Here is a 19,029-nt window from a genome sequence, read left to right on the forward strand (position 1 = left end):
ATTTTTTTTACCTTTATCCTCAAATATCCTTCTATATAGAACTGTGGTTTATCTGAAACTTTTGGTTTTAGTAAGTTTGCTTGGGGGCACAACTAATGTACATTAGGGACAGAATTTGAACCCAGGCCACAATCTGGCTACTTCTTAGGAATGAATCCTTAACTGTTAAAATTACTGTTATTGCTCTGGGTTTGGAGGGAAAGGGTGGCAATAAAAAGGGCAACTCCATTTAGCTTTGATGGTTCTGACTTTCATTGACTGGCCAACAAAAGGTCCCAGGCTAAACCCCTAGTGGTCACTGTTTGGATCTGGATTAACTCAGAGTAAATGCAAATAACATTCTGTTTTGGTCAGAAACCCCAAAGGTCTTCCCCTCTCAGATTTATTTATTTATGAATTTATGGTTTGTTTGTGGGATTTTTTTGATTAGGTAAAAGAACCTTTTTTTTGCCTCAATTTCTACCTAGCCTTAGTCATTAAATGGGCAACACCAGTCAAACTGAGACCTGTTTACAAAAAGCTTAGTTTTACTAAATTTAGTTAGTTTACTAAAGTTAGTTTACAAAAGCCCTCCAGGGCCATCTCTAATCATCCTGATTTCTATCTGGAGGGAAAAGTGAGGCAGGTGATCTTGCACAGCTTTCCCTCATTTAAATCCAATTCACTTTTGTGTCATGGTATCACCTCCCTGTGTAATGTCAGAGAAACTAAGTCAAGATACAGATTAGAGAGTTATATTTTATTTATTAAAGAACTTAATTAAATGACTGGATTGGACTCGTGGCCAAGTATGCAGTACTGAATGTGAGATTCCTGAGATTCTTTATAGGATTTTAATGATAAAGAACAATGATAGAAGGTGGGGGGAGACAGAGTAAGCACTAGTCATTCTGATAAGTTGGGAAGGTCTGGAGTCATGATGTCTAAGATGGATGGTCTTTTTCCTTATCTGGATTAAACATTTACAATTTATAATATTAGAGTGGCCAGCCCTAAATTATATCAGTCCTAATTGGGGGGAAAGGGAGGTTTGCCACCAAGGAGACTGAGGCAGAACAATTAAGGGAAATTGAGGTAGAACAATCAAAGGAAACTGGCATAACACCTGATGTTATGGTCCTCTGAGAAAGAAGGCTAAACAACAAAGCTCCTATGGGCAGGGCATTGTACGCAAAACATTTATGATCAAAAAACTACAAAAGTATTTTCTGGTCTTATTCCCAACCCTCCTCATTTTGCACCAGGCTATAGTCCTCTGAATTTCTCCACATGCTCCAGAAATTTCTTCATTATGAAAGTTCACTTCTTAGTCCTGAATCTGATATTTCACAAGTATTTGTATTTTATGATGAGGATTGGGAGGGCAGTTCCTGATTTGTAAAGTGCATGTGAGGAAATCACAATGGTGTTTTTTGTTGTTGTTTTTTGCCAAACCTTTATTCGTGAGCAAAAATCATGAACAAAATGTGAAGATGATTTTTCAAAATGCTTTTGAGGGAGACAACTTTTAATAGAGATTCAGAAGGGGGTGGTGGTAAGGAAGGGTTCGGGGAATGAAAAAAAGTTTAATGAGGTGTGAAGACTGTTTTTAAAGATGCTAACAAGGCAGTCTGGGAAAACTGTGTTCCTGTTTTGTCTTACACATGTGAGCAAGACTGGGAGAACTAACTTCCTTTTTGGATGAGATTATGGTTGATAAGAGTCCACAACTTCGTTGGGCTGGCCAAACTGTTCAAATGTCAAATGTATACACTTGCCAAAGTGTACCTTTCAGGAGGTCCTGATGAATGTATCCATGGTCTTGATGAGGGATAGCCTTAGGGAGAATGTAGCAATTTCTGAGAAATCCTAAGGCTTTCCTGCCTTGGGAGTGCCACAAAACCATGCTGGCTGTCAGAGAACAATCCGTTGATCAATAAGCCATAGAATTCAATGATGGCAGCTGTTCCACCTGTATTCAATACTCTTTAAGAAGCCACAGAATTAAATAATGCGTGTAACCCCACCTGTAACATTTCTCAATTGTTAAGTCTAAACCATAAAATTAGCACTATCACTGACTTGAACCTGATTTTTGTTTCTCTTTCTTATAAAATTATCTTCTTGTTTCTGTTTCTTTGTTAAATTTCTTTGGAATGTAGCTTGCTTCAATTGGAGTTACAATTATAGTAAACTTTGCCCTTTGGCTTGGAGATGGGCCAAGTCTGAAAATTATTTTGAGACATCTCAGAACGACAATTTGGAACTCCAACTTTTTGGGGTCTCCTTTGAACCCCAACAACTTAGGAGAAAAGTAAACTTCAAGCCAGCAACTAGGGCCACTTATTGATGAAGTGCTCACTCAACTCTTTATTTGGGGCATTAGTGAAATGTCAAGGGATTGAGGAGCAACAAAAGTAGCTGGGGGACTTTTCATGTAATTGAGTTGCTTACCACATGTAAACTTGGTCACCATAATAACGAAAAACAAGAGTGGAAGAATTCTATTTCAAAGTTTCTAAAACTATGAGTATGGGTGATTAAATGTTGGGGGGAAGTGTCGCAAAATATTTAGCAACAGTAAAAAATATCAAATAAGCCTTCCAAGATTACAAGCACATTAGTATGTATATTTGCTCTCATTTTCAATAAATGGTAAAATTATATGTATATCAAAGAATTATTTTAAAATAGATTTATGATTTATAATCAGTAAATGTTTGATTTCTATACCTATATACCCAGAGTCGTGGGAAATTTTCTTGGGCAAAAAGAGGCCACGAATGGAAGAAGTTTAAGAAACCCTGCTTCTTATGATTAAATAAATTTACAATCTGTGGAGCCTAACATAAAAGAATCACCACCCCTATGGAATCATATAAAACTGATTGGAATCAAATGCAGGTCCAATCAATCATCTATCACACTGACACATAGTAAGTTCCAAGTAAGTGGTAGTTATGATGATGATGATAGATTTGGCTTTCTTTTTACAAAAAAAAAAAAAAAAAAAAAAAAAGATTTTACAAACTTTGCTGTTTTTATATTGCCGTATGTATGTGTTGTCCCACTTGTTTTTCCAAAACTGTTTTCCTCTTCTTCCTCACTATTTGAATCTTTCCCTGGTAATAAAAAAAACAGCCTTATACCATAAATCACCTTGTTGAAATGAATGCCACTTGAACAGTTGTATATAATTAATGTAGATAACATTTTCTGTAAATCTGAGCCACCTTTCCAATTTGCTGACCTTTGTAATATCCTTGAATTGTTTGGACTTCATCTTAATTAAATGGGCATGGAGAAGATATTGCATTTCTTTCTGAGCACCTTGGAAAGAAATAATTTTCCCTCTGAGGGAAAGGTGAGTCCACTTCCAAGTGAGACTGGTGCATCTTCTGCAGAGCTTCTTCAGATTCCTTCCTACTTTTCCAGAAGCTGGTGGCTTCTCCCAGAAGCTTCCTTTGTATCTGTTACATATTGTCTATAGACACACTGTGTTCTTTCCCCTTTTAGACTATAAATTCCATGAAGACCCAGACTTTTTTCTGTAGTCTCCCCAGTGGCTAGACCACAGGAGACTTGATTATATGTTTGTGTGTGTGTGTTAGGAGTGGGAATAGGAGCAGAAAATTAATTTCCCAAAAGAAAGAAGAGTTGGTTCTTCTAAGGACCAATAACTGACAGCTGGAGTTCTGACAAATACATCTGACTGAGAACCGACTGCACCAGAGCTATTATTCAATACATTGGCCAGTAAATTGTCTGGGGCTGACTAGACATCACTCAAGCCTCTGACTGTTCTACCTAATACTCCTCTTCCTAGGTTCCCAAGTTTCTTTAGGGACTTTTGCTTGTTATGCAATAAAACTCATCCAATGAAACCTTGAGATGGCTAACCCATCCCACCTGCAGCCCAGTCATTCTCTCTGCCTTAGTACTGATGAGGCTCGGGATGTTTGGATGCAGTTGGCAGAGAGAAAGTGGAACACTGATGGAATTATTTCCTGAGGTAGGCAAGGAACATCTGCTCTCTGAGAGATCAGTTTAGCTTCACGGTCCCACTCCCTGTGGAGGTTGTCCCAGTTAGAAATCCAGGTTATGGCAAAGGCCGGAGGCCCACTTTCTGTGGAGGTTATGGGCAGCCCAGCTATGGCCTGTCAGAAAGCCCAGTCATATCCGAGGTTAAATTTCCCCTAAAACATCTGTCCATGGCTTTGCTGAACCCCTTGGGTCAGTCCACCATGGCATCCTGCCTTGAGGAGTCTCTCCGATCTCCCCACCATGCCTTATGGCGTCTCTCTCCTCATTATAACTAGCTCTTTTAGCGTACTAAATCCCTTTTAGGATTCAGCCTGCCAGCTAAGGTCCGGTCCCAACCTCTTGGGGTATTTCCTTTCTCTTGGTTAATTATGGCTTCCACTAGGGAACTTGCCCTTTCCATCATTAATTATTAAGATTCCTTTCTTGCTAACTATATGCTTTCCTCCTTCTATTTCATATTTACCATTCCTGATAATTCTTAAAAAAAAAACCAAAAAAAAAACAAACAACTACCTTTTACCAAAGATGAATTCTTTACATGAACAAACTCCAACATTTGGTGCATTTTCTAAAGCACATCATCCAGTGCTACATCAGCCACATCAGTACCCTATTTAATCCTGTTCCCAGTCCTTCTGGTCTACCCCAGCATTTGCTATGTAGTACCTTGAGTTTCAACTCACTTGCCCCAATTAAAAACTTCCATTTTGTTATATTGACTTTTTTTCATTTAAATTCAGGTTGACATTCTGGAGAGCAATCTGGAACTATGCTCAAAAGTTATCAAACTGTGCAAACCCTTTGATCCAGCAGTGTTACTACTGGGCTTATACCCCAAGGAGATACTAAAGAAGGGAAAGGGACCTGTATGTGCCAAAATGTGGCAGCCCTGTTTGTAGTGGCTAGAAGTTGGAAAATGAATGGATGCCCATCAGTTGGAGAATGGCTGAATAAATTGTGGTATATGAATATTATGGAATATTATTGTTCTGTAAGAAATGACCAGCAGGATGATTTCAGAAAGGCCTGGAGAGACTTACATGAACTGATGCTGAGTGAAATGAGCAGAACCAAGAGATCATTATATACTTCAATAACAATACTGTATGAGGATGTATTCTGATGGAAGTGGATTTCTTTGACAAAGAGAAGATCTAACTCAGTTTCAATTGATCAATGATGGACAGAATCAGCTACACCCAAAGAAAGAACACTGGGAAATGAATGTAAACTGTTTGCATTTATGTTTTTCTTCCTGGATTATTTTTACCTTCTGAATCCAATTTTTCCTGTGCAACAAGAGAACTGTTCAGTTCTGCACACATATATTGTATCTAGGATATACTGCGACATATTCAATATATGTCCTTTCTTTTTCCACCTTTCCTTTTCCTTCTCCTATTACTGAAAACTTATACTTTTGATACCAGTGACTAAATATCATGTATATGTATATGTACATTTATACATATACATACACACATACACACACACACACATATATATATATGCTATCCTGTTCCAGTGATGCTTTTCTCCTTGACAATTTCTTTTTTTAATTTTAGGGATATAGATAAGCAGTTCTATCTTTCTTCTACTATCCAAACATTCGCTACTTTGGTGAATGAATGAGACAAATCATCTATTTTATTATGCCTGTCAGTCATAATAAATTATACCTTTAAAATGTAGACAACTTGACACAATCATTTTTTTAAGGTGGCATGATAAATAAACTTCGATTTTAATCACTGAAATTCATGTTTAAGATTGTCCTCTTGACAGAACTTCTCCACCTTAACCCCCATATCATTAGAATTTCTATTTGGCTGCTTAAGAAATACCACTTAATTAACTTTGGCAGTTTTGATCAAATCTCTTATAACTTACATTTTATAAAAAAGCTTCCTTTCCTCTTATATTTGTCTTTCTGGACCTCAAACAATAAAATTTTAATGATGTTTGGATACTAATGTTTTTGCCTTTTCTCTTCCCTTTGCATTATGATGTCTTTAGTAAACAAGAAATAATTATAAGGCTCTTTGAAAATATAAATGTATTATTTAACATATATAGGACTGTTTGCCATCTGAAGGAGGGGGTGGAGGGAGGGAGGGGAAAAATCAGAACAGAAGTGAGTGCAAGGGATAATGTTGTAAAAAATTACCCAGGCATGGGTTCTATCAATAAAAAGTTATAACTATTGAAAAAAAATTCAAGTTGACAGTTTCCAGATAATAATTTTCAAGTTTTTTTTTTTAATCATTTCTTGCTCCAAAGTATAATTTTAAACATGACAATCACCTTTATTAGACAACTAAAACATGCTTTGGCTCAATTCAGAGTGGACAGAGTCAAAAGAAATTGCATAGAACTTTCCAATTTTACTTTGGTATTTGCATTCCTGACAGTCCCAATTTTCCAAAATGTATACTTCCAGTAAGTGTTTAATATCCTTCTGGTGGGAAGTTGAAGGTGTGAATTGTAAACATTTTTATACTTCCCTCATCTCTCCATTTCTGATTGTCGTCTAGCCATCATGGCAAGTCTTAGGGCTTCAGAAGGATCTTCATCCGTTATTGCAGTGTGTTCTCTTGAACCTGGGTTTAACAAAAATATCATTACTTTTTTATTTCTTTTTCAAAGTTTTAATATTACCTTGTGCTTTTGTACCACACTTGTTTTTCCAAAATTGCTTCCCTCTTCTTTCTCACTATTTGAATCTTTCCCTGGTAATAAAGAAAAATACTTAAGGAAAGCCAACAAATGCTAAGACAATGTCTGACATGGTGATGGGATTCCATTTCTAGTGGTTGTTGCCAGAAGTGATTCATTGCTAGAGTGAGTGGAAATATGCCTTGTCTTTCATTATCCAGAATCAAATTTGTTCATTCCAATTGATCAAATTTCAACTGTTTTTTAATGCTATTGTTTATATTTCTGTAATTATCTTAGTGTTTTATTTTTTTACTCGTATCACTTTATATTAGTCTTTCTGTTTCTCTAAATTGTTCATTTTTATTTCTTGTGGTAAAATAAAATTCCATTACATTAATAAGCATAATTTGTTCAGTTAATTCCTAAATGATGAGATTTTTTTTTTCCTACCTCAAAAAGTGCTTTTATGAACATTTGTTTGTATGTACATGACAGGAATGTAATAATCACTTTTCTGTCAAAAGGCCATGCTGACCATAAGAAAGCCCCTCTTTTTGAACAATCCTAGGAATGTCATTGTGACTGGTAATAAAAGTACCAGAAGAGGTAATGTGGAGTAGAAATATGAAATAGATTTGGGAGAGTACAATTGGATGAAGTGTTTTAGCAAGCCTTGGTCTAGCCCACAAGCTGCTCCAGAGTTCTTAACAATTACACTCCTCCTCCTGAGGTACTTATTCTCAGTTAGGCTCCACACTAGGGATCTATAGCTTTGTAAAGAAAAGCCAATGTCCTTTCCCTTTAAGATTTTTGGTGACTTAGATCATTAAGGGTAAAATACCCTAGAATGAGGTTTGTTTTCTTGCTCAGGATTGCTGAATGCCTCATGACCAGGCTTCCTCCCCATATGAGCCCTCTCTTTTTTTCATTCTGAAAGTAAGTTTTTTTGTTGTATATCCATGTGATACGACTTATCTTTTCCTCTGTCAGGAAGAAGTTATTATTAGATAATTCTATTATAGATAACTCCCATATTATCTGGGAAGAAATTCTTTAGCAAAACCCATTGTCAATCCCCTAACCTCAAACTTTTGAGATATTGATTAGCATACTTTAGTTGGGCTCCTTATCCATCCCTCTGAATTCCTGGAGCCTTTACTTCACTGGTCTCACTGAGGAAAACCCCCAAAGGTAAATTTTCCCTATAAAACATCTGCTTGTGATGAAAATCTTTGCTAAGGTCTCTTCAGGACTAAGCCCACTATGAGGTACTCTCTTTCTCTTCCTCATAGTGCCTTTCTTCCGTTGAGATTGGAAAAAGGGACCCCAAAACTTTGGGGATATATACTGGTGTGTCACAAGGTGTCTCAAAAGAATTTACAGGCTTGGACCCATCTCCTTAGCCAAGGAGATGTAGTTGTAATGCTACTGCAAGTGGGCTGAATTCTAAGAGAATTCAGTAAAAAAACAGAAGCAAGGAGACACATTTATCCAGCTTTCTGTGATTGACATGCTAATTCTATGGCTCAGGAGTGGTCTCTGGAATTTGGTAATTACTGAAAAGATTATCACTATTATATCAGGAGTTGTAGGATTATCCTGAGATCAGAAGCTATCTGACAGTCAGCAATGAATTGAGGAGTGGTCTATTCAGAATCAGACAGATTGTTGTTCTTAGATTCAGAGTCTGGGAAGTCTAAAGCCAGAAGATTTAGGATTATTGACTTATTGTTAGAACAGAAGCCCCCCCTAAAGTTAGGGGACCACAAAATCATATTGCATCACTTCTAATGGCACCATTCTCCTTACTCTAGCTAACTGGTCAGTCTTACCTGTCAGACAATGGCTTACTCCCACCTCTTGAAGTATTTCCTTTCTCCTGGATAACTGTGAGTTCCCCTGGGGGGGGACTTGTGTTTTTTCCTTTTTTTAACTATATACTTTCCCAACTATATTTCATATTTACCATTCCTGGCATCCCTTGTATCCTTTCATTTTGTCTGTAACCCTCTCTCTTAAACAAATCTACTCTTTGCCAAAGAGAATGGCCATCGTGAATTTGTCACATTTATTTTGAACCAGGTATTGCTATCCCACCACATCACATGTTCTTCAGCCTCCATGGTCTTAATGATGTGAGACTAAAGCTTTTAAACACCTTATTCAGCCTCCATTGTCTCAATGACATGAAGCTGAAACTTTTAATCAGTTCATTCAGCCTCCATTGTCTCAAGGACATGAGGCTTTAACTCTTAATCAGCTCATTCAGACTTCATTGTCTCAAAGATTTGAGGCTGAAACTCAATCTGATCATCCTTTTTGAGACTGTCTTGATTAGCATATCTGTAGACAATTCTGGGACCTGGTCAGCTACACTTGGTTCTTCCTTGATTCCCACCCCACCCCCCAAACCTCTCTCCAATTCCTCCCATGTTCCTCCCCTTACTCTCTATATCTTGCCTCTGCTGCCCAAAGAATTTAAAAGTCCTGGCCTCCTGGCAAGTTGCTCATCCATTTATGATTCTGGCCTGCTTAGTTATTTTTATTTGAGCCTGTGTGCTATTCACATAATAAAATAGTAAATCTCCTTTACCTGTTATGGATATCTCTGAAATAATGTCTTTATGCCATGAACCAAATCTCTATTATTCTATTTTTTTATAATTTTCTTTTACAATTATGGTCTTCCAAATCCATTTCATATATTTATTTCATATTACTATTTGTGGTACTTTCACTCAGATATGGATGACCCATGATCACATGTTGGCAACCCTTATTATCTCAATTAAAGATGCCCCTTTCTTCCCCTTATTTCAGGACTACTAGATATATGGGGGCCATCTCCTGTGGCCCAGATCTATTATCTTGCCACTTGATCCAGAAAGAGAGGCTGGTGACTCTGTACAGCCTTCTCCCACTTAAATCCAATTCACTTTCATGTCACGGCATCTTCTCTCTGACATCATGGTCCTCTTTAAGAATGAAGGACAAACAACAACAACCAGCTGTATATATTGGTTTTTTGGTTGTTGTTGAGGTGACCCCACATAGTAGATAGAGAGCTAGTTTTGAAGTCAGGAATATCTTGTTTCCAGTATTAACTAAAAAGAATTTACTTCTAGCATTGCCAGTTACCTTGAATTCATAAAACTTCTCTTTCTATTGATTATTATTATTATTATTATTACAAATATTGACATGTACTTAGTACTTTATAGGTTAAGCAGCCTTTATTTCACAATGTTGTGAGATAGGTAGTAATAGGAATTCCCTCTCTCTCCCTCCCCTCCCATTTTATAGGATGAAGTAACATACTCAGAGAAGTAAACAGAGTAACTTGCTTAAGGTCACACAGCAAGTAAGTTAGATCAAAACTTTTTAAATTGTGGATTGTAACCCCTACAGGGTTTTGTAACTGAATTTGGGGATCATGAAATTTTAATTTATTACCAGTAGATAATTGATTTGTATACCAATTTAATATACCTACATACCTAGGGTTGTGTAAAAATTTCTCAGGAAAAAAGGGTTCGCAAGTAGAAAAAGTTTCAGAAGCCCTGCTTAAAATTGCAGAGAAGATAGTGACCTCCATTAGTAGAAAAAGTTTCTTTACTTGCTACTTCCTTATGATAAGGATATTTTCTTCTCAGTGTTAACCCACCTTTGCCAAATTCCTAATCAGGAGCTATTTGCCTTTATGGATTTAACCCACTGATGAAGATATTTTTCTTCTCAGTGTAAATGCATCTTTGTTAATTCCCAAACAGGCCCCTGCCCACTAAGAAAGCCGTTTTCTTTTTCTTCTTCTTCTTTTTTTGCTGAAGCAATTGGGGTTAAGTGACTTGCCCAAGATCACACAGCTAGGAAGTATTAAGTGTTTGAGACTAGATTTGAACTCAGATCCTCCTGACTTCAGGCCTGGTGCTCTATCCACTGTGTCACCTAGCTGCCCCAAGGTGTCTTCTTAGTGAAAATAAATCCCCCTTTGCCACACAGACTTCAGGTTTGCGAATTCTTTCTCAAGGAATCTGCAACATCCATCAGAGGGGATCTCTTACCCTTCAATTATCGCACCTCATCACTTTTTTCATTGAAATCTTAAGTTCAGTTACCTTCCCTATCCCTATCCTTCAGTCACTGATCTCCTTGGGGCTTTTGCCCAGTAGTAGAAGAGCTAGGACCAAAGATTATTAACAGTCCACAATTACAAATTATTTTCCAGAAAAACTAGATCAATTCACAGTATATTGGTCTATTTCCCCATAATTCTCTCAGTTCTATTTCCAATTTTTTTTATCATCTTTGCCAATTTGATAGATATTTAGTGAAAATATTACTCACATCATTCATAAAAATAAGCACTAAGATATAAAAGGCTGATGAAAAAGTCTAGACAAAGTCATCAACCCTATACTGAAACCAAAGAATTGACCATCTAGATTTGCACTATTCATTGGGCTTTTTCTACCCGTGAAAAAAAAGCTCCTTTTTTTGGCTTCCAGAACCAACACTTAGGTCATTTGAAATTCATATGTGATATGGTCCCAAAGAAATGAGCCAAAGGAAACAAGATTTAGAGCTGGTTGTTCATTCCTTTCAGTCCCCATTTTGGGTTTTCTTGGCAGAGAAACTAGAGAGATTTGCCATTTCCTTCTCTAGTTCATTTTACAAATGAGGAAATTAGGCAGAGTTTAGGGACTTGTCAAGAGTCACACAACCAGTAAATATCTGAGGATGGATTATGAAGATGACTCTTCCTGACTCCAGGCCTGGGAGTCTACCCACTGTGCCATCTTATTTCCCTAAGGGACTTCAGAAATCATCTAGTCTAACCCTCTCCTTGGGAAACTGAAACCTAGCAAGATCATGTGACTTTCCTTTGTGCAAGTGACCTTAGAGTCATATCTAATTTATAACTGACCTTGGAAGTATCTAGTAGTCCCTTGTTTATGACAGACTGATAATTCAGTTACTCACCATGGTTGAAGTAATTTTCTTCCATAAACACAGAATTCTGATTCTGAAAAGTGAATAAAAAACAAGATATCATAAGATTATCAGATTTGGGGCCCCACTGCCCAAACCTTCACCCTCTACCCCTCCAAAATCAGGAAAGACACAGTAAGAAGAAAATATTATCACAAATGTCTTAGTTCATTAGTTCCTATTACACTGAAAAGAAAATTCAACAGCCTTAAAAGTAACAGCTCATAATTAAATAATAGCTTTGTGAGTTAGTATAAACTATACTATATAAACTATATATAATTATTTAGTATAAATATTACTATTACCATTTTTCAGATATCTGACAGAGCCCCAGTGGGCCTAAATGAACCTCAAATTACAATCTGACACTGAGAAAACCTAATTGACAGCAATCAAATTAAAGGCAAGGTCTAGAAAGTGGGCCACAGACTGTGTAATCTTTGAATGTTGCTTAAATAATTTGAATGTTGCTTAAATGTTCAGGCCTTAATATCTAAAAGTCACTAACTGACCCCTTAGTATTAATGACTTAAAGGGCATTTATAGCCTTTAGTTATGAAAATCCAAAATGGGGTTAAATATCCTGAGATTCACTTTTCCTTGAGCTCTTTTGACTTTCTATTCCTGTGTGGTCTGTTACTGACCTGGATTTGTCTCCATGTGTAAGGATCTGGAGAGCCATATTTGTCAATGGATGTCACAGCTGAATGTTTAGTCATTTTTTTAATAAAAGAGGATTAAAAAAAGTATCTGCTTCAATGATTAAATCTTGATATTTCCTGACCTTTCATTTGGATTTAGTATTAATCTAATATTTGGCATAGTTGGCAGAATTTGGTGACATGGCCTGGTCCCCAGTCTGTCCTCCTCAATCATAGATAAAACTTTGGTATCACTTCTTGCCACCCAGGATACCTCCTCTTCCCCTGTTCAGAATGTTTCTGATGGTGAATGTGTGACTGAATGAATCTGCTACTCTAGAAGTTTCCTAAGACTTATGGGAATTTCCCCTTGACATACCCAACCTCTGACTCTGTGTAAAGGGTTCCCCCCCGCCCCAGCCTTCCTAACCTTCTGAACAGAGGCATGTGAAAAATAAATATTTCCCTCTGTTATTTAATAACTAATTATTAAATAAGGAACAAAGGTTTTTCTCCTTTTCTATTTCCTCATCCAGAAATCAATATGTGTGGAAATCTCAAAGATTTACCCAGGTCAAGATCTAACCAAACAGTAAAAGAAATTCTGTTAAGCTAATAGGTTCATTCCTGTTCATTGTTTTTACTCTGACAAGTCTGGAAAGTGTTCATTTTCCCTTTTGTGAGACAGATGATATGGAAATTGATGTCTCCTTAGGTCAAGATTTGAGTGATCCAAGTCAAGCACCCCAAGACTCTCATTTTAATATATAGGCTTCTCCCATTAAAATATTCATTCTCTTGTTGACCACAGTTGTTTTTCACTCTTATATGTAGTGCTTTTTCAAAGACTATAAATATGGAAGATTCAAGAGATTGTTTCTTTGGCTACCAAGGGGACAATTAGCCTGTTTTTATTGATTTCTTTCTAAATATAGTAAAACAAAACAAAACAAAAATGATTTTAATTTACCCAGATACTTAGTCTCTCAGAATTTTAATAGTCTCAGCTGAAAGGGAGTGGAACAAAGACTGGTATATCATATCTCACTAAGAAAGAGATTAAGAATGATTTCTAATTAGCACCTGAATATGTATATCTCTGTGTGTGGATTAATACAGAGAGTTTTTCTAGAGCGTTTGGACCACATATACTCAAGTATAAGTTAAATACTCCTAACTTTCTACCTCTCTCAATTCCACAGCAATTTTTTTTTACTCTATCAGCTTACATATCAAGCTCTTATTGCTTGGACAGTAGCTGAATATAAGTCATCTTCACACTTCCCAAAATATTCACAAATTCTGAATTCATTGGATCTAAATAAATGAATTTTTACTGTAAATCAGTATTTCCTCCCCCCCCCCCCCCCCCCCCCATCCCCTACAATACAGGGTAAAATTTCCATCTTTCCAGCCCTGGAATGTCACAAAAATGAACTCACTGTCTCCCCAACTGCTTCAGCTTCCTTTTCCTCTGCCAGACCCACATACTTAAGTAATCTATTTTTGTCATAAGACCCCATAACAGGTTGATTATATCCAAACCTGTACCACACTTCTCTGAATGATGGATCAGTGATGAGGTCCTGAATAGTGTTTTTGACAGAGAGAAATTAAAGAATCCATCCCTGAGGCAGGCAGGGAGAAGGCACTGATAAGAGATCAGTTTAGTTCAATAGTCCCACCCTCTGGGGAGGTTGACCAGTCAAAAACCCAAGTTATGTCAAATTCTTGAAACCCACCCTATATAGAAGTCTTGAGCAGTCTCACCTTGCCATGTCTTGTCAGGAATCCAGTCATGTCCCTGAGGTTAAATTTTCCCCATAAAACCTACTTATGGGCCATCCCATGGTTGCTGCCTTCCTTTGGGTCAGTTTGCCATGGCACTCTGCCTCGTGGTGTCCTTCCCCTTCTCCCACGCCACGTGGTATCTTTCCCAACCCCACTTCTCCTCCTTACAGCTAACTAACTCTTTTAGGGTGCTGAGTCCCTTTCAGGATTCAGCCTGCCAGCCAAGGTTGTCATGGGGTGCTCCCTTTATACTCGCTTTCTACTGGGTAACTGGGAATTCCAGAGGAACTTGTCTTTCATATACTCTCCCAACTCTATTTCATATTTTCCAATCCTGATGTCCATTATATCCCTTCATTTTGTCTGTAATCTCTTCCTTTGAATAAAGCTACATTTTACCTAAGAAATTCTTCACATGACCAAACCCCAACCTTTGGTGCCAAACCCCACACCATAAACCTCATCAAGAATGAATCAGGAGTGAATATAGCTGGGTTTTCAAGCTGACCCAGCCTTTGAACTCTACTATGGTTTTAGTTAAGTATTTTACTCTAGGAGAACTGTTGCTTCTTTTTGGTAACACTGTCCAGTCATTCTAGAGTGCCACAGAAATGAGAAAATTCCTGTTAGTAATAAAGAAACCCTTCTGCCACCCACCCAAGAACCAGCTGCACTGCTGACTTGCTCTGTGACTTTGGGAAACCATCTTACCGTAGCAGAAACCTGGCTTCTGTCTGGAGCATCTTCCAGCCAATCAACATCTATCCCTGGATCTCTCTGCAGGGAGAAATAAAGTCACATTTTAACTGGAGAAACTAACCTGTTATCTTTATCTTCTGTATTCTAATTCAATACCCAGCACTTTTTTTTTTTTTTATAACAGAGCAAGAGGGTTTATATATAAAACCTGTAAATAGAAAGGAATCCCAGAGGCTATCCAATCTAGGATTGCCCTGACAACATTTTAAAATAGTTATCCAACCTTGGATTTTAACACAAGTATGGGGGAATTCATTTGCCCAGTGTATAGAGCACTGAAAGCAGGAAGACCTGAGTTCAAATCCAGCTTCAGACAATAGCTGTTATGACCCTGTAGAAATCACTTAATCTCCATCTGCCTCCATTTCTTGAACTGCAAAATGTAGATCATAATAGCAGTGCCTAACACATAGTATCCTTAAAAACCATTTCTTCCTTCCTTCTTTGTTTCCTTCCTTCCCTTCTTTCCTCTTTCCCTTCCTTCCTCCTTCCTTACCCCATACTCCTTTTTAATTCCACCCTTCTTTCCTTCATTCTTTCTTCTTTCTTCCTTCCTCTGTTCTCCTCTATCTTCTTCCCTTCCTTCTTTCCTTAGTTCCTTCCTCCCTCCCTTCTTCCTTCCCTTCCTTCTCTCCTTCCTCCTTTCCTCCCTTCTTCTTCCTTCCTTATTTTCTTCTCTCCCTTCTTGCTTTCCTACATCCCAAAGAAATTCATTGTACTTTGGGATAGCTTTGATAAATAGTAAGTTTCTTTCTACAGCACACCCAGATTTTCATTTTTGCAACTTTCACTCATTGCTTAGTCCTATAGCTTCATGTGCAATCATCTTATTCTTTGTATGTGTGTGTTTGTGTGTGTATATATATATTGTGTGTGTATATGCATACACATATGCACAAATGGAAATTGAAATGTTCATTTTATTTGATGTTTGTTAAATTCAGAATAAAAACATAATTAAAAAAAGAACTAACCTCTTGGACATGAATACTTAATTTTTTAGAGTATAATGCTGGAAAACAGCATTCTCTTTGAGCGTGTGGGCTTTTCCCAAGCCCTGCAGAAATTTATGAGTTCTCTTTAGATACACTGATCTCTTATAAAAATAATAATTATGAATAATAGCTAACATTTATGTAGCACTTACTATGTATAGGTCTTGTGCTAAGAACTTAGAATCATTGTCTCATTTGATCTTCACAAACAACCCTTTCAAGGTTAGAAGTTATTATTATCCTCATTTTACAAATGAGGAAACCAAGGCAAACTTGTTCAGGATCACACAGCTACTAAGTATCTGAGGCCAGATCTGAACTCAGGGCTTCGTGATTCCTAGACAGTCATTCTATCTATTGTACTTCCTGGTGTCCTCCAGCCCCTCTTTTAAGAAGAGGTAGGTACATGACTTACCCTAAGAGAAATTCTGCTTCTATTTGTCAGATCTGCTGATGACCCTTCCAGGCCTGTCCCAGATTCTCTCTACAGATATAAGAATATTCGTGTTAGATCTCAAATCATATAGCCTGGAACCTTCCTCTGGGAGTTGAAACAAATATCTTACCCTGAGAGAATTTATGCTTCTTCTTGACATATCCATACTGCTCCTAGACTCCTGCAAACAATCGAAAAGTCATGTCAAAACCCATGACCAAATTAAATTAGTTTTTAACCTCATTCTGACTTATTTCACAGAAATAATGCTAACCATGATTTTAAGTCCTTCATTTTTTAAAAAAAATCATTTTACTCATATCTTTTTTTATTTTTTAATATCATATCCCTTCTTCTCTTTCATCCAGGGAGCCATCCTTCAAAGAAAGAATAAAGAAAGAGAGGAATGAAAAAGTAGTTCACCTAAATTAAGCAACACATCAACCCAGTTTGTCAACTCTAGGCAACATTCTATAGCTATAGTTCCCTATCTTTACAAAGAATGAAGACGGTATGGACATATCTTCTAATGATAATAATAGACATGTTAAGACATAAATAGGCAAAAAGGAGACAAATTAGATTTGAGGATGAAATAAGGTTTGCTTAAAATTTTTAAAGAATCTACAAAAAAAAAAAAAAAAAAAAAAAAAACTAAAACAACTAGACAATTGACTCAGTAGTATCATCGTATAAAAAAATCCCCACAAAAATCAATAGCATTTCTATATAGTAAATAACAAAATCCAAGAGGAAATAATAGAAAGGAAAGTCTCATTCAAAATAACTACAATATGCTTAAAATATATGAAAGTTAATTTTCATTCACTGCTTTTTATCTCTTGTCAGCTGGGACTTTCCTGGCCCAGACAGGGAAGGAATATAACTGGAGGATGCCTTCCTGTCCCAGCCACACTATGGGATCATTTCATTCTTTTACAGGATATGCTATGGTGGCAGGCATACAAAGTACTCAGTATTGGTTTTAGCCACTTCCTCAATACATAGTGTTACTGATAGTTTTAAGGGCAAGGTAGGAGCTCGGAATGTTTTGCCGTAAGTTGGACACAAATAGTCCCTATGAACATTTGGGGTGGCTTTTCTAACTTTTTGTATCTTGTGTTTTTTTCTGAGCTACTTCAATTCTGCTTTGCTCAAAGAGTACAGCAGCTTATCTGATAAGGGCACACCATACTGGGCAGTCTTGTGCTAGTGTTTCCCATGTCATACTACTGATGTAGGGAACCCTGAAACTATCTGTCTCTGATTTTGGAGTGAGCCATGGGGTAAACACTTGAGAACTCCTTGAACCTTGGGAGAAGCTCTCCCCTGAGAGAGACCTGTCCCAGAGAATCAAGATAAAAGCGGTTTTATTCTGTTATCTTGGTGAGACTAATTGAATCCAGGACCACTCCTACTCAGCCCCAGTTGGAGATCTAGATTTCTATGAACCACTATTGAGCTAGAAATTGGTTCAACCACTCCCAGTAAGCTGTCTCATTCTACTGGAAATCTAGGCCTGGGGGCAGTAACCTCATTCAATTGAAATTTCTATTCAATTTGTGAAGATTTCCCTTTGATTTCAACACAAACTGCACCCAGATCCTAGATAAAGTTTCAAATTATAAAAAAGGGTAACTTCATTGCAGAAGGTCTAAAGTAGTTTGCGCAGCTGCTAGGACCCTCTGCCCGCTGGGAAGGCATTCTCTTTTCAGCATTAATCCTTCTTTATCTCTCTCACCTCTTTCCCTAACAGGACCACGTCCCTCTTTAACTCTCAGTGGGATTTCTCTGCCAGGAATTTTATTTCTCTCTGCCAGGACTCCTCTGCTACACCTTTACTTCTCTGTCGGGACCTTGCCACCAAGGAAGTCAGCCTCCTAGCAAAAGCTGACCTCCCAGTGCCAATAAACTTCTTTTGCCACTATAACTGCTCCGAACCTCATCACTATCAATTCTAAAGTTCTTAAGAGACACTTTGAGAGAATGAGTCCTTTATCACTTTTTTTCTGAGCATCTTATGAGTACTTGTCCTGTATGAGTTCTCCATAAAATAAGACTTTTTGGCAAGTATATGTCTGGCATTCAAACAATGTGGCCAGCCTAATGAAGTTGCATTTTCTGTTGTAGTGTTTAAGAAGACATCTCAGATCTTTAGACTCTTCCTAAGACAATTCATATGGAAATGATTCAGTTTCCTGGCATGATGCTGGTATGCTGTCCAGGTTTCACAAGCATACTTAATAATACACACGCAGTATATTTTGCAGTCCATTTTTGTTTCAAATCCACTGTGTTTTATTTAGTGAGACTTTTCTTGGGATTTCTTCTAGCATGTTAAAGAAGCCTCCTCATCTTGGAAGTTTACTCTACTTTTGGACATCTCTTATTAGACTTACATTCCTCCCCTGAGAGTTTTTCCTCTGATTGTCTGGTTCCTCCTTGAACTTATCTTTTAAGGAAAATACCAGGCCAGCCACATCCTCATTTCTTTCCAGAATCTACTCCTGATTTTCTGGATTTTCTCCACTATTCCATCCCCTTTTCAGCTTCTTTTTATGTATTGTCTTCTTCCATTAGAATATAAGCTCCTTGAGTGCAGGAATTGTCTTTTAGTTTATATTTGTATGCTCAGTGCTCAGTAAATGTCTGGTACACAGTAAGTACTTATTAAACGCTTCATGACTTGACTTGAATCCTCTGGAATTTTCAGCTTTATATTAGACTTTTTTTT

General features: G+C 37.3%; 1 protein-coding gene across 3 annotated transcripts in view; it reads right to left on the reverse strand.

Moving 5' to 3' along the window:
• Positions 1-6,261: 6,261 nt before the first annotated feature.
• The window catches only part of TMC5 (transmembrane channel like 5), a 134,358-nt gene continuing 121,590 nt past the window's right edge, over positions 6,262-19,029 (reverse strand). For all 3 annotated transcript variants that reach the window (XM_031942686.1, XM_031942680.1, XM_031942689.1), the window contains 5 exons: positions 16,426-16,476; positions 16,275-16,343; positions 14,817-14,882; positions 11,662-11,704; positions 6,262-6,623 (listed from right to left, as the gene is read on the reverse strand). In XM_031942686.1, coding sequence (XP_031798546.1) covers positions 6,529-6,623; positions 11,662-11,704; positions 14,817-14,882; positions 16,275-16,343; positions 16,426-16,476 — 324 coding nt within the window. In that variant the 3' untranslated portion in view covers positions 6,262-6,528. The remainder of the gene's footprint in view (positions 6,624-11,661; positions 11,705-14,816; positions 14,883-16,274; positions 16,344-16,425; positions 16,477-19,029) is intronic.

Source organism: Sarcophilus harrisii, chromosome 1, assembly GCF_902635505.1.
Source record: "Sarcophilus harrisii chromosome 1, mSarHar1.11, whole genome shotgun sequence".
In the NCBI taxonomy this organism is placed as follows: Eukaryota; Metazoa; Chordata; class Mammalia; order Dasyuromorphia; family Dasyuridae; genus Sarcophilus; species Sarcophilus harrisii.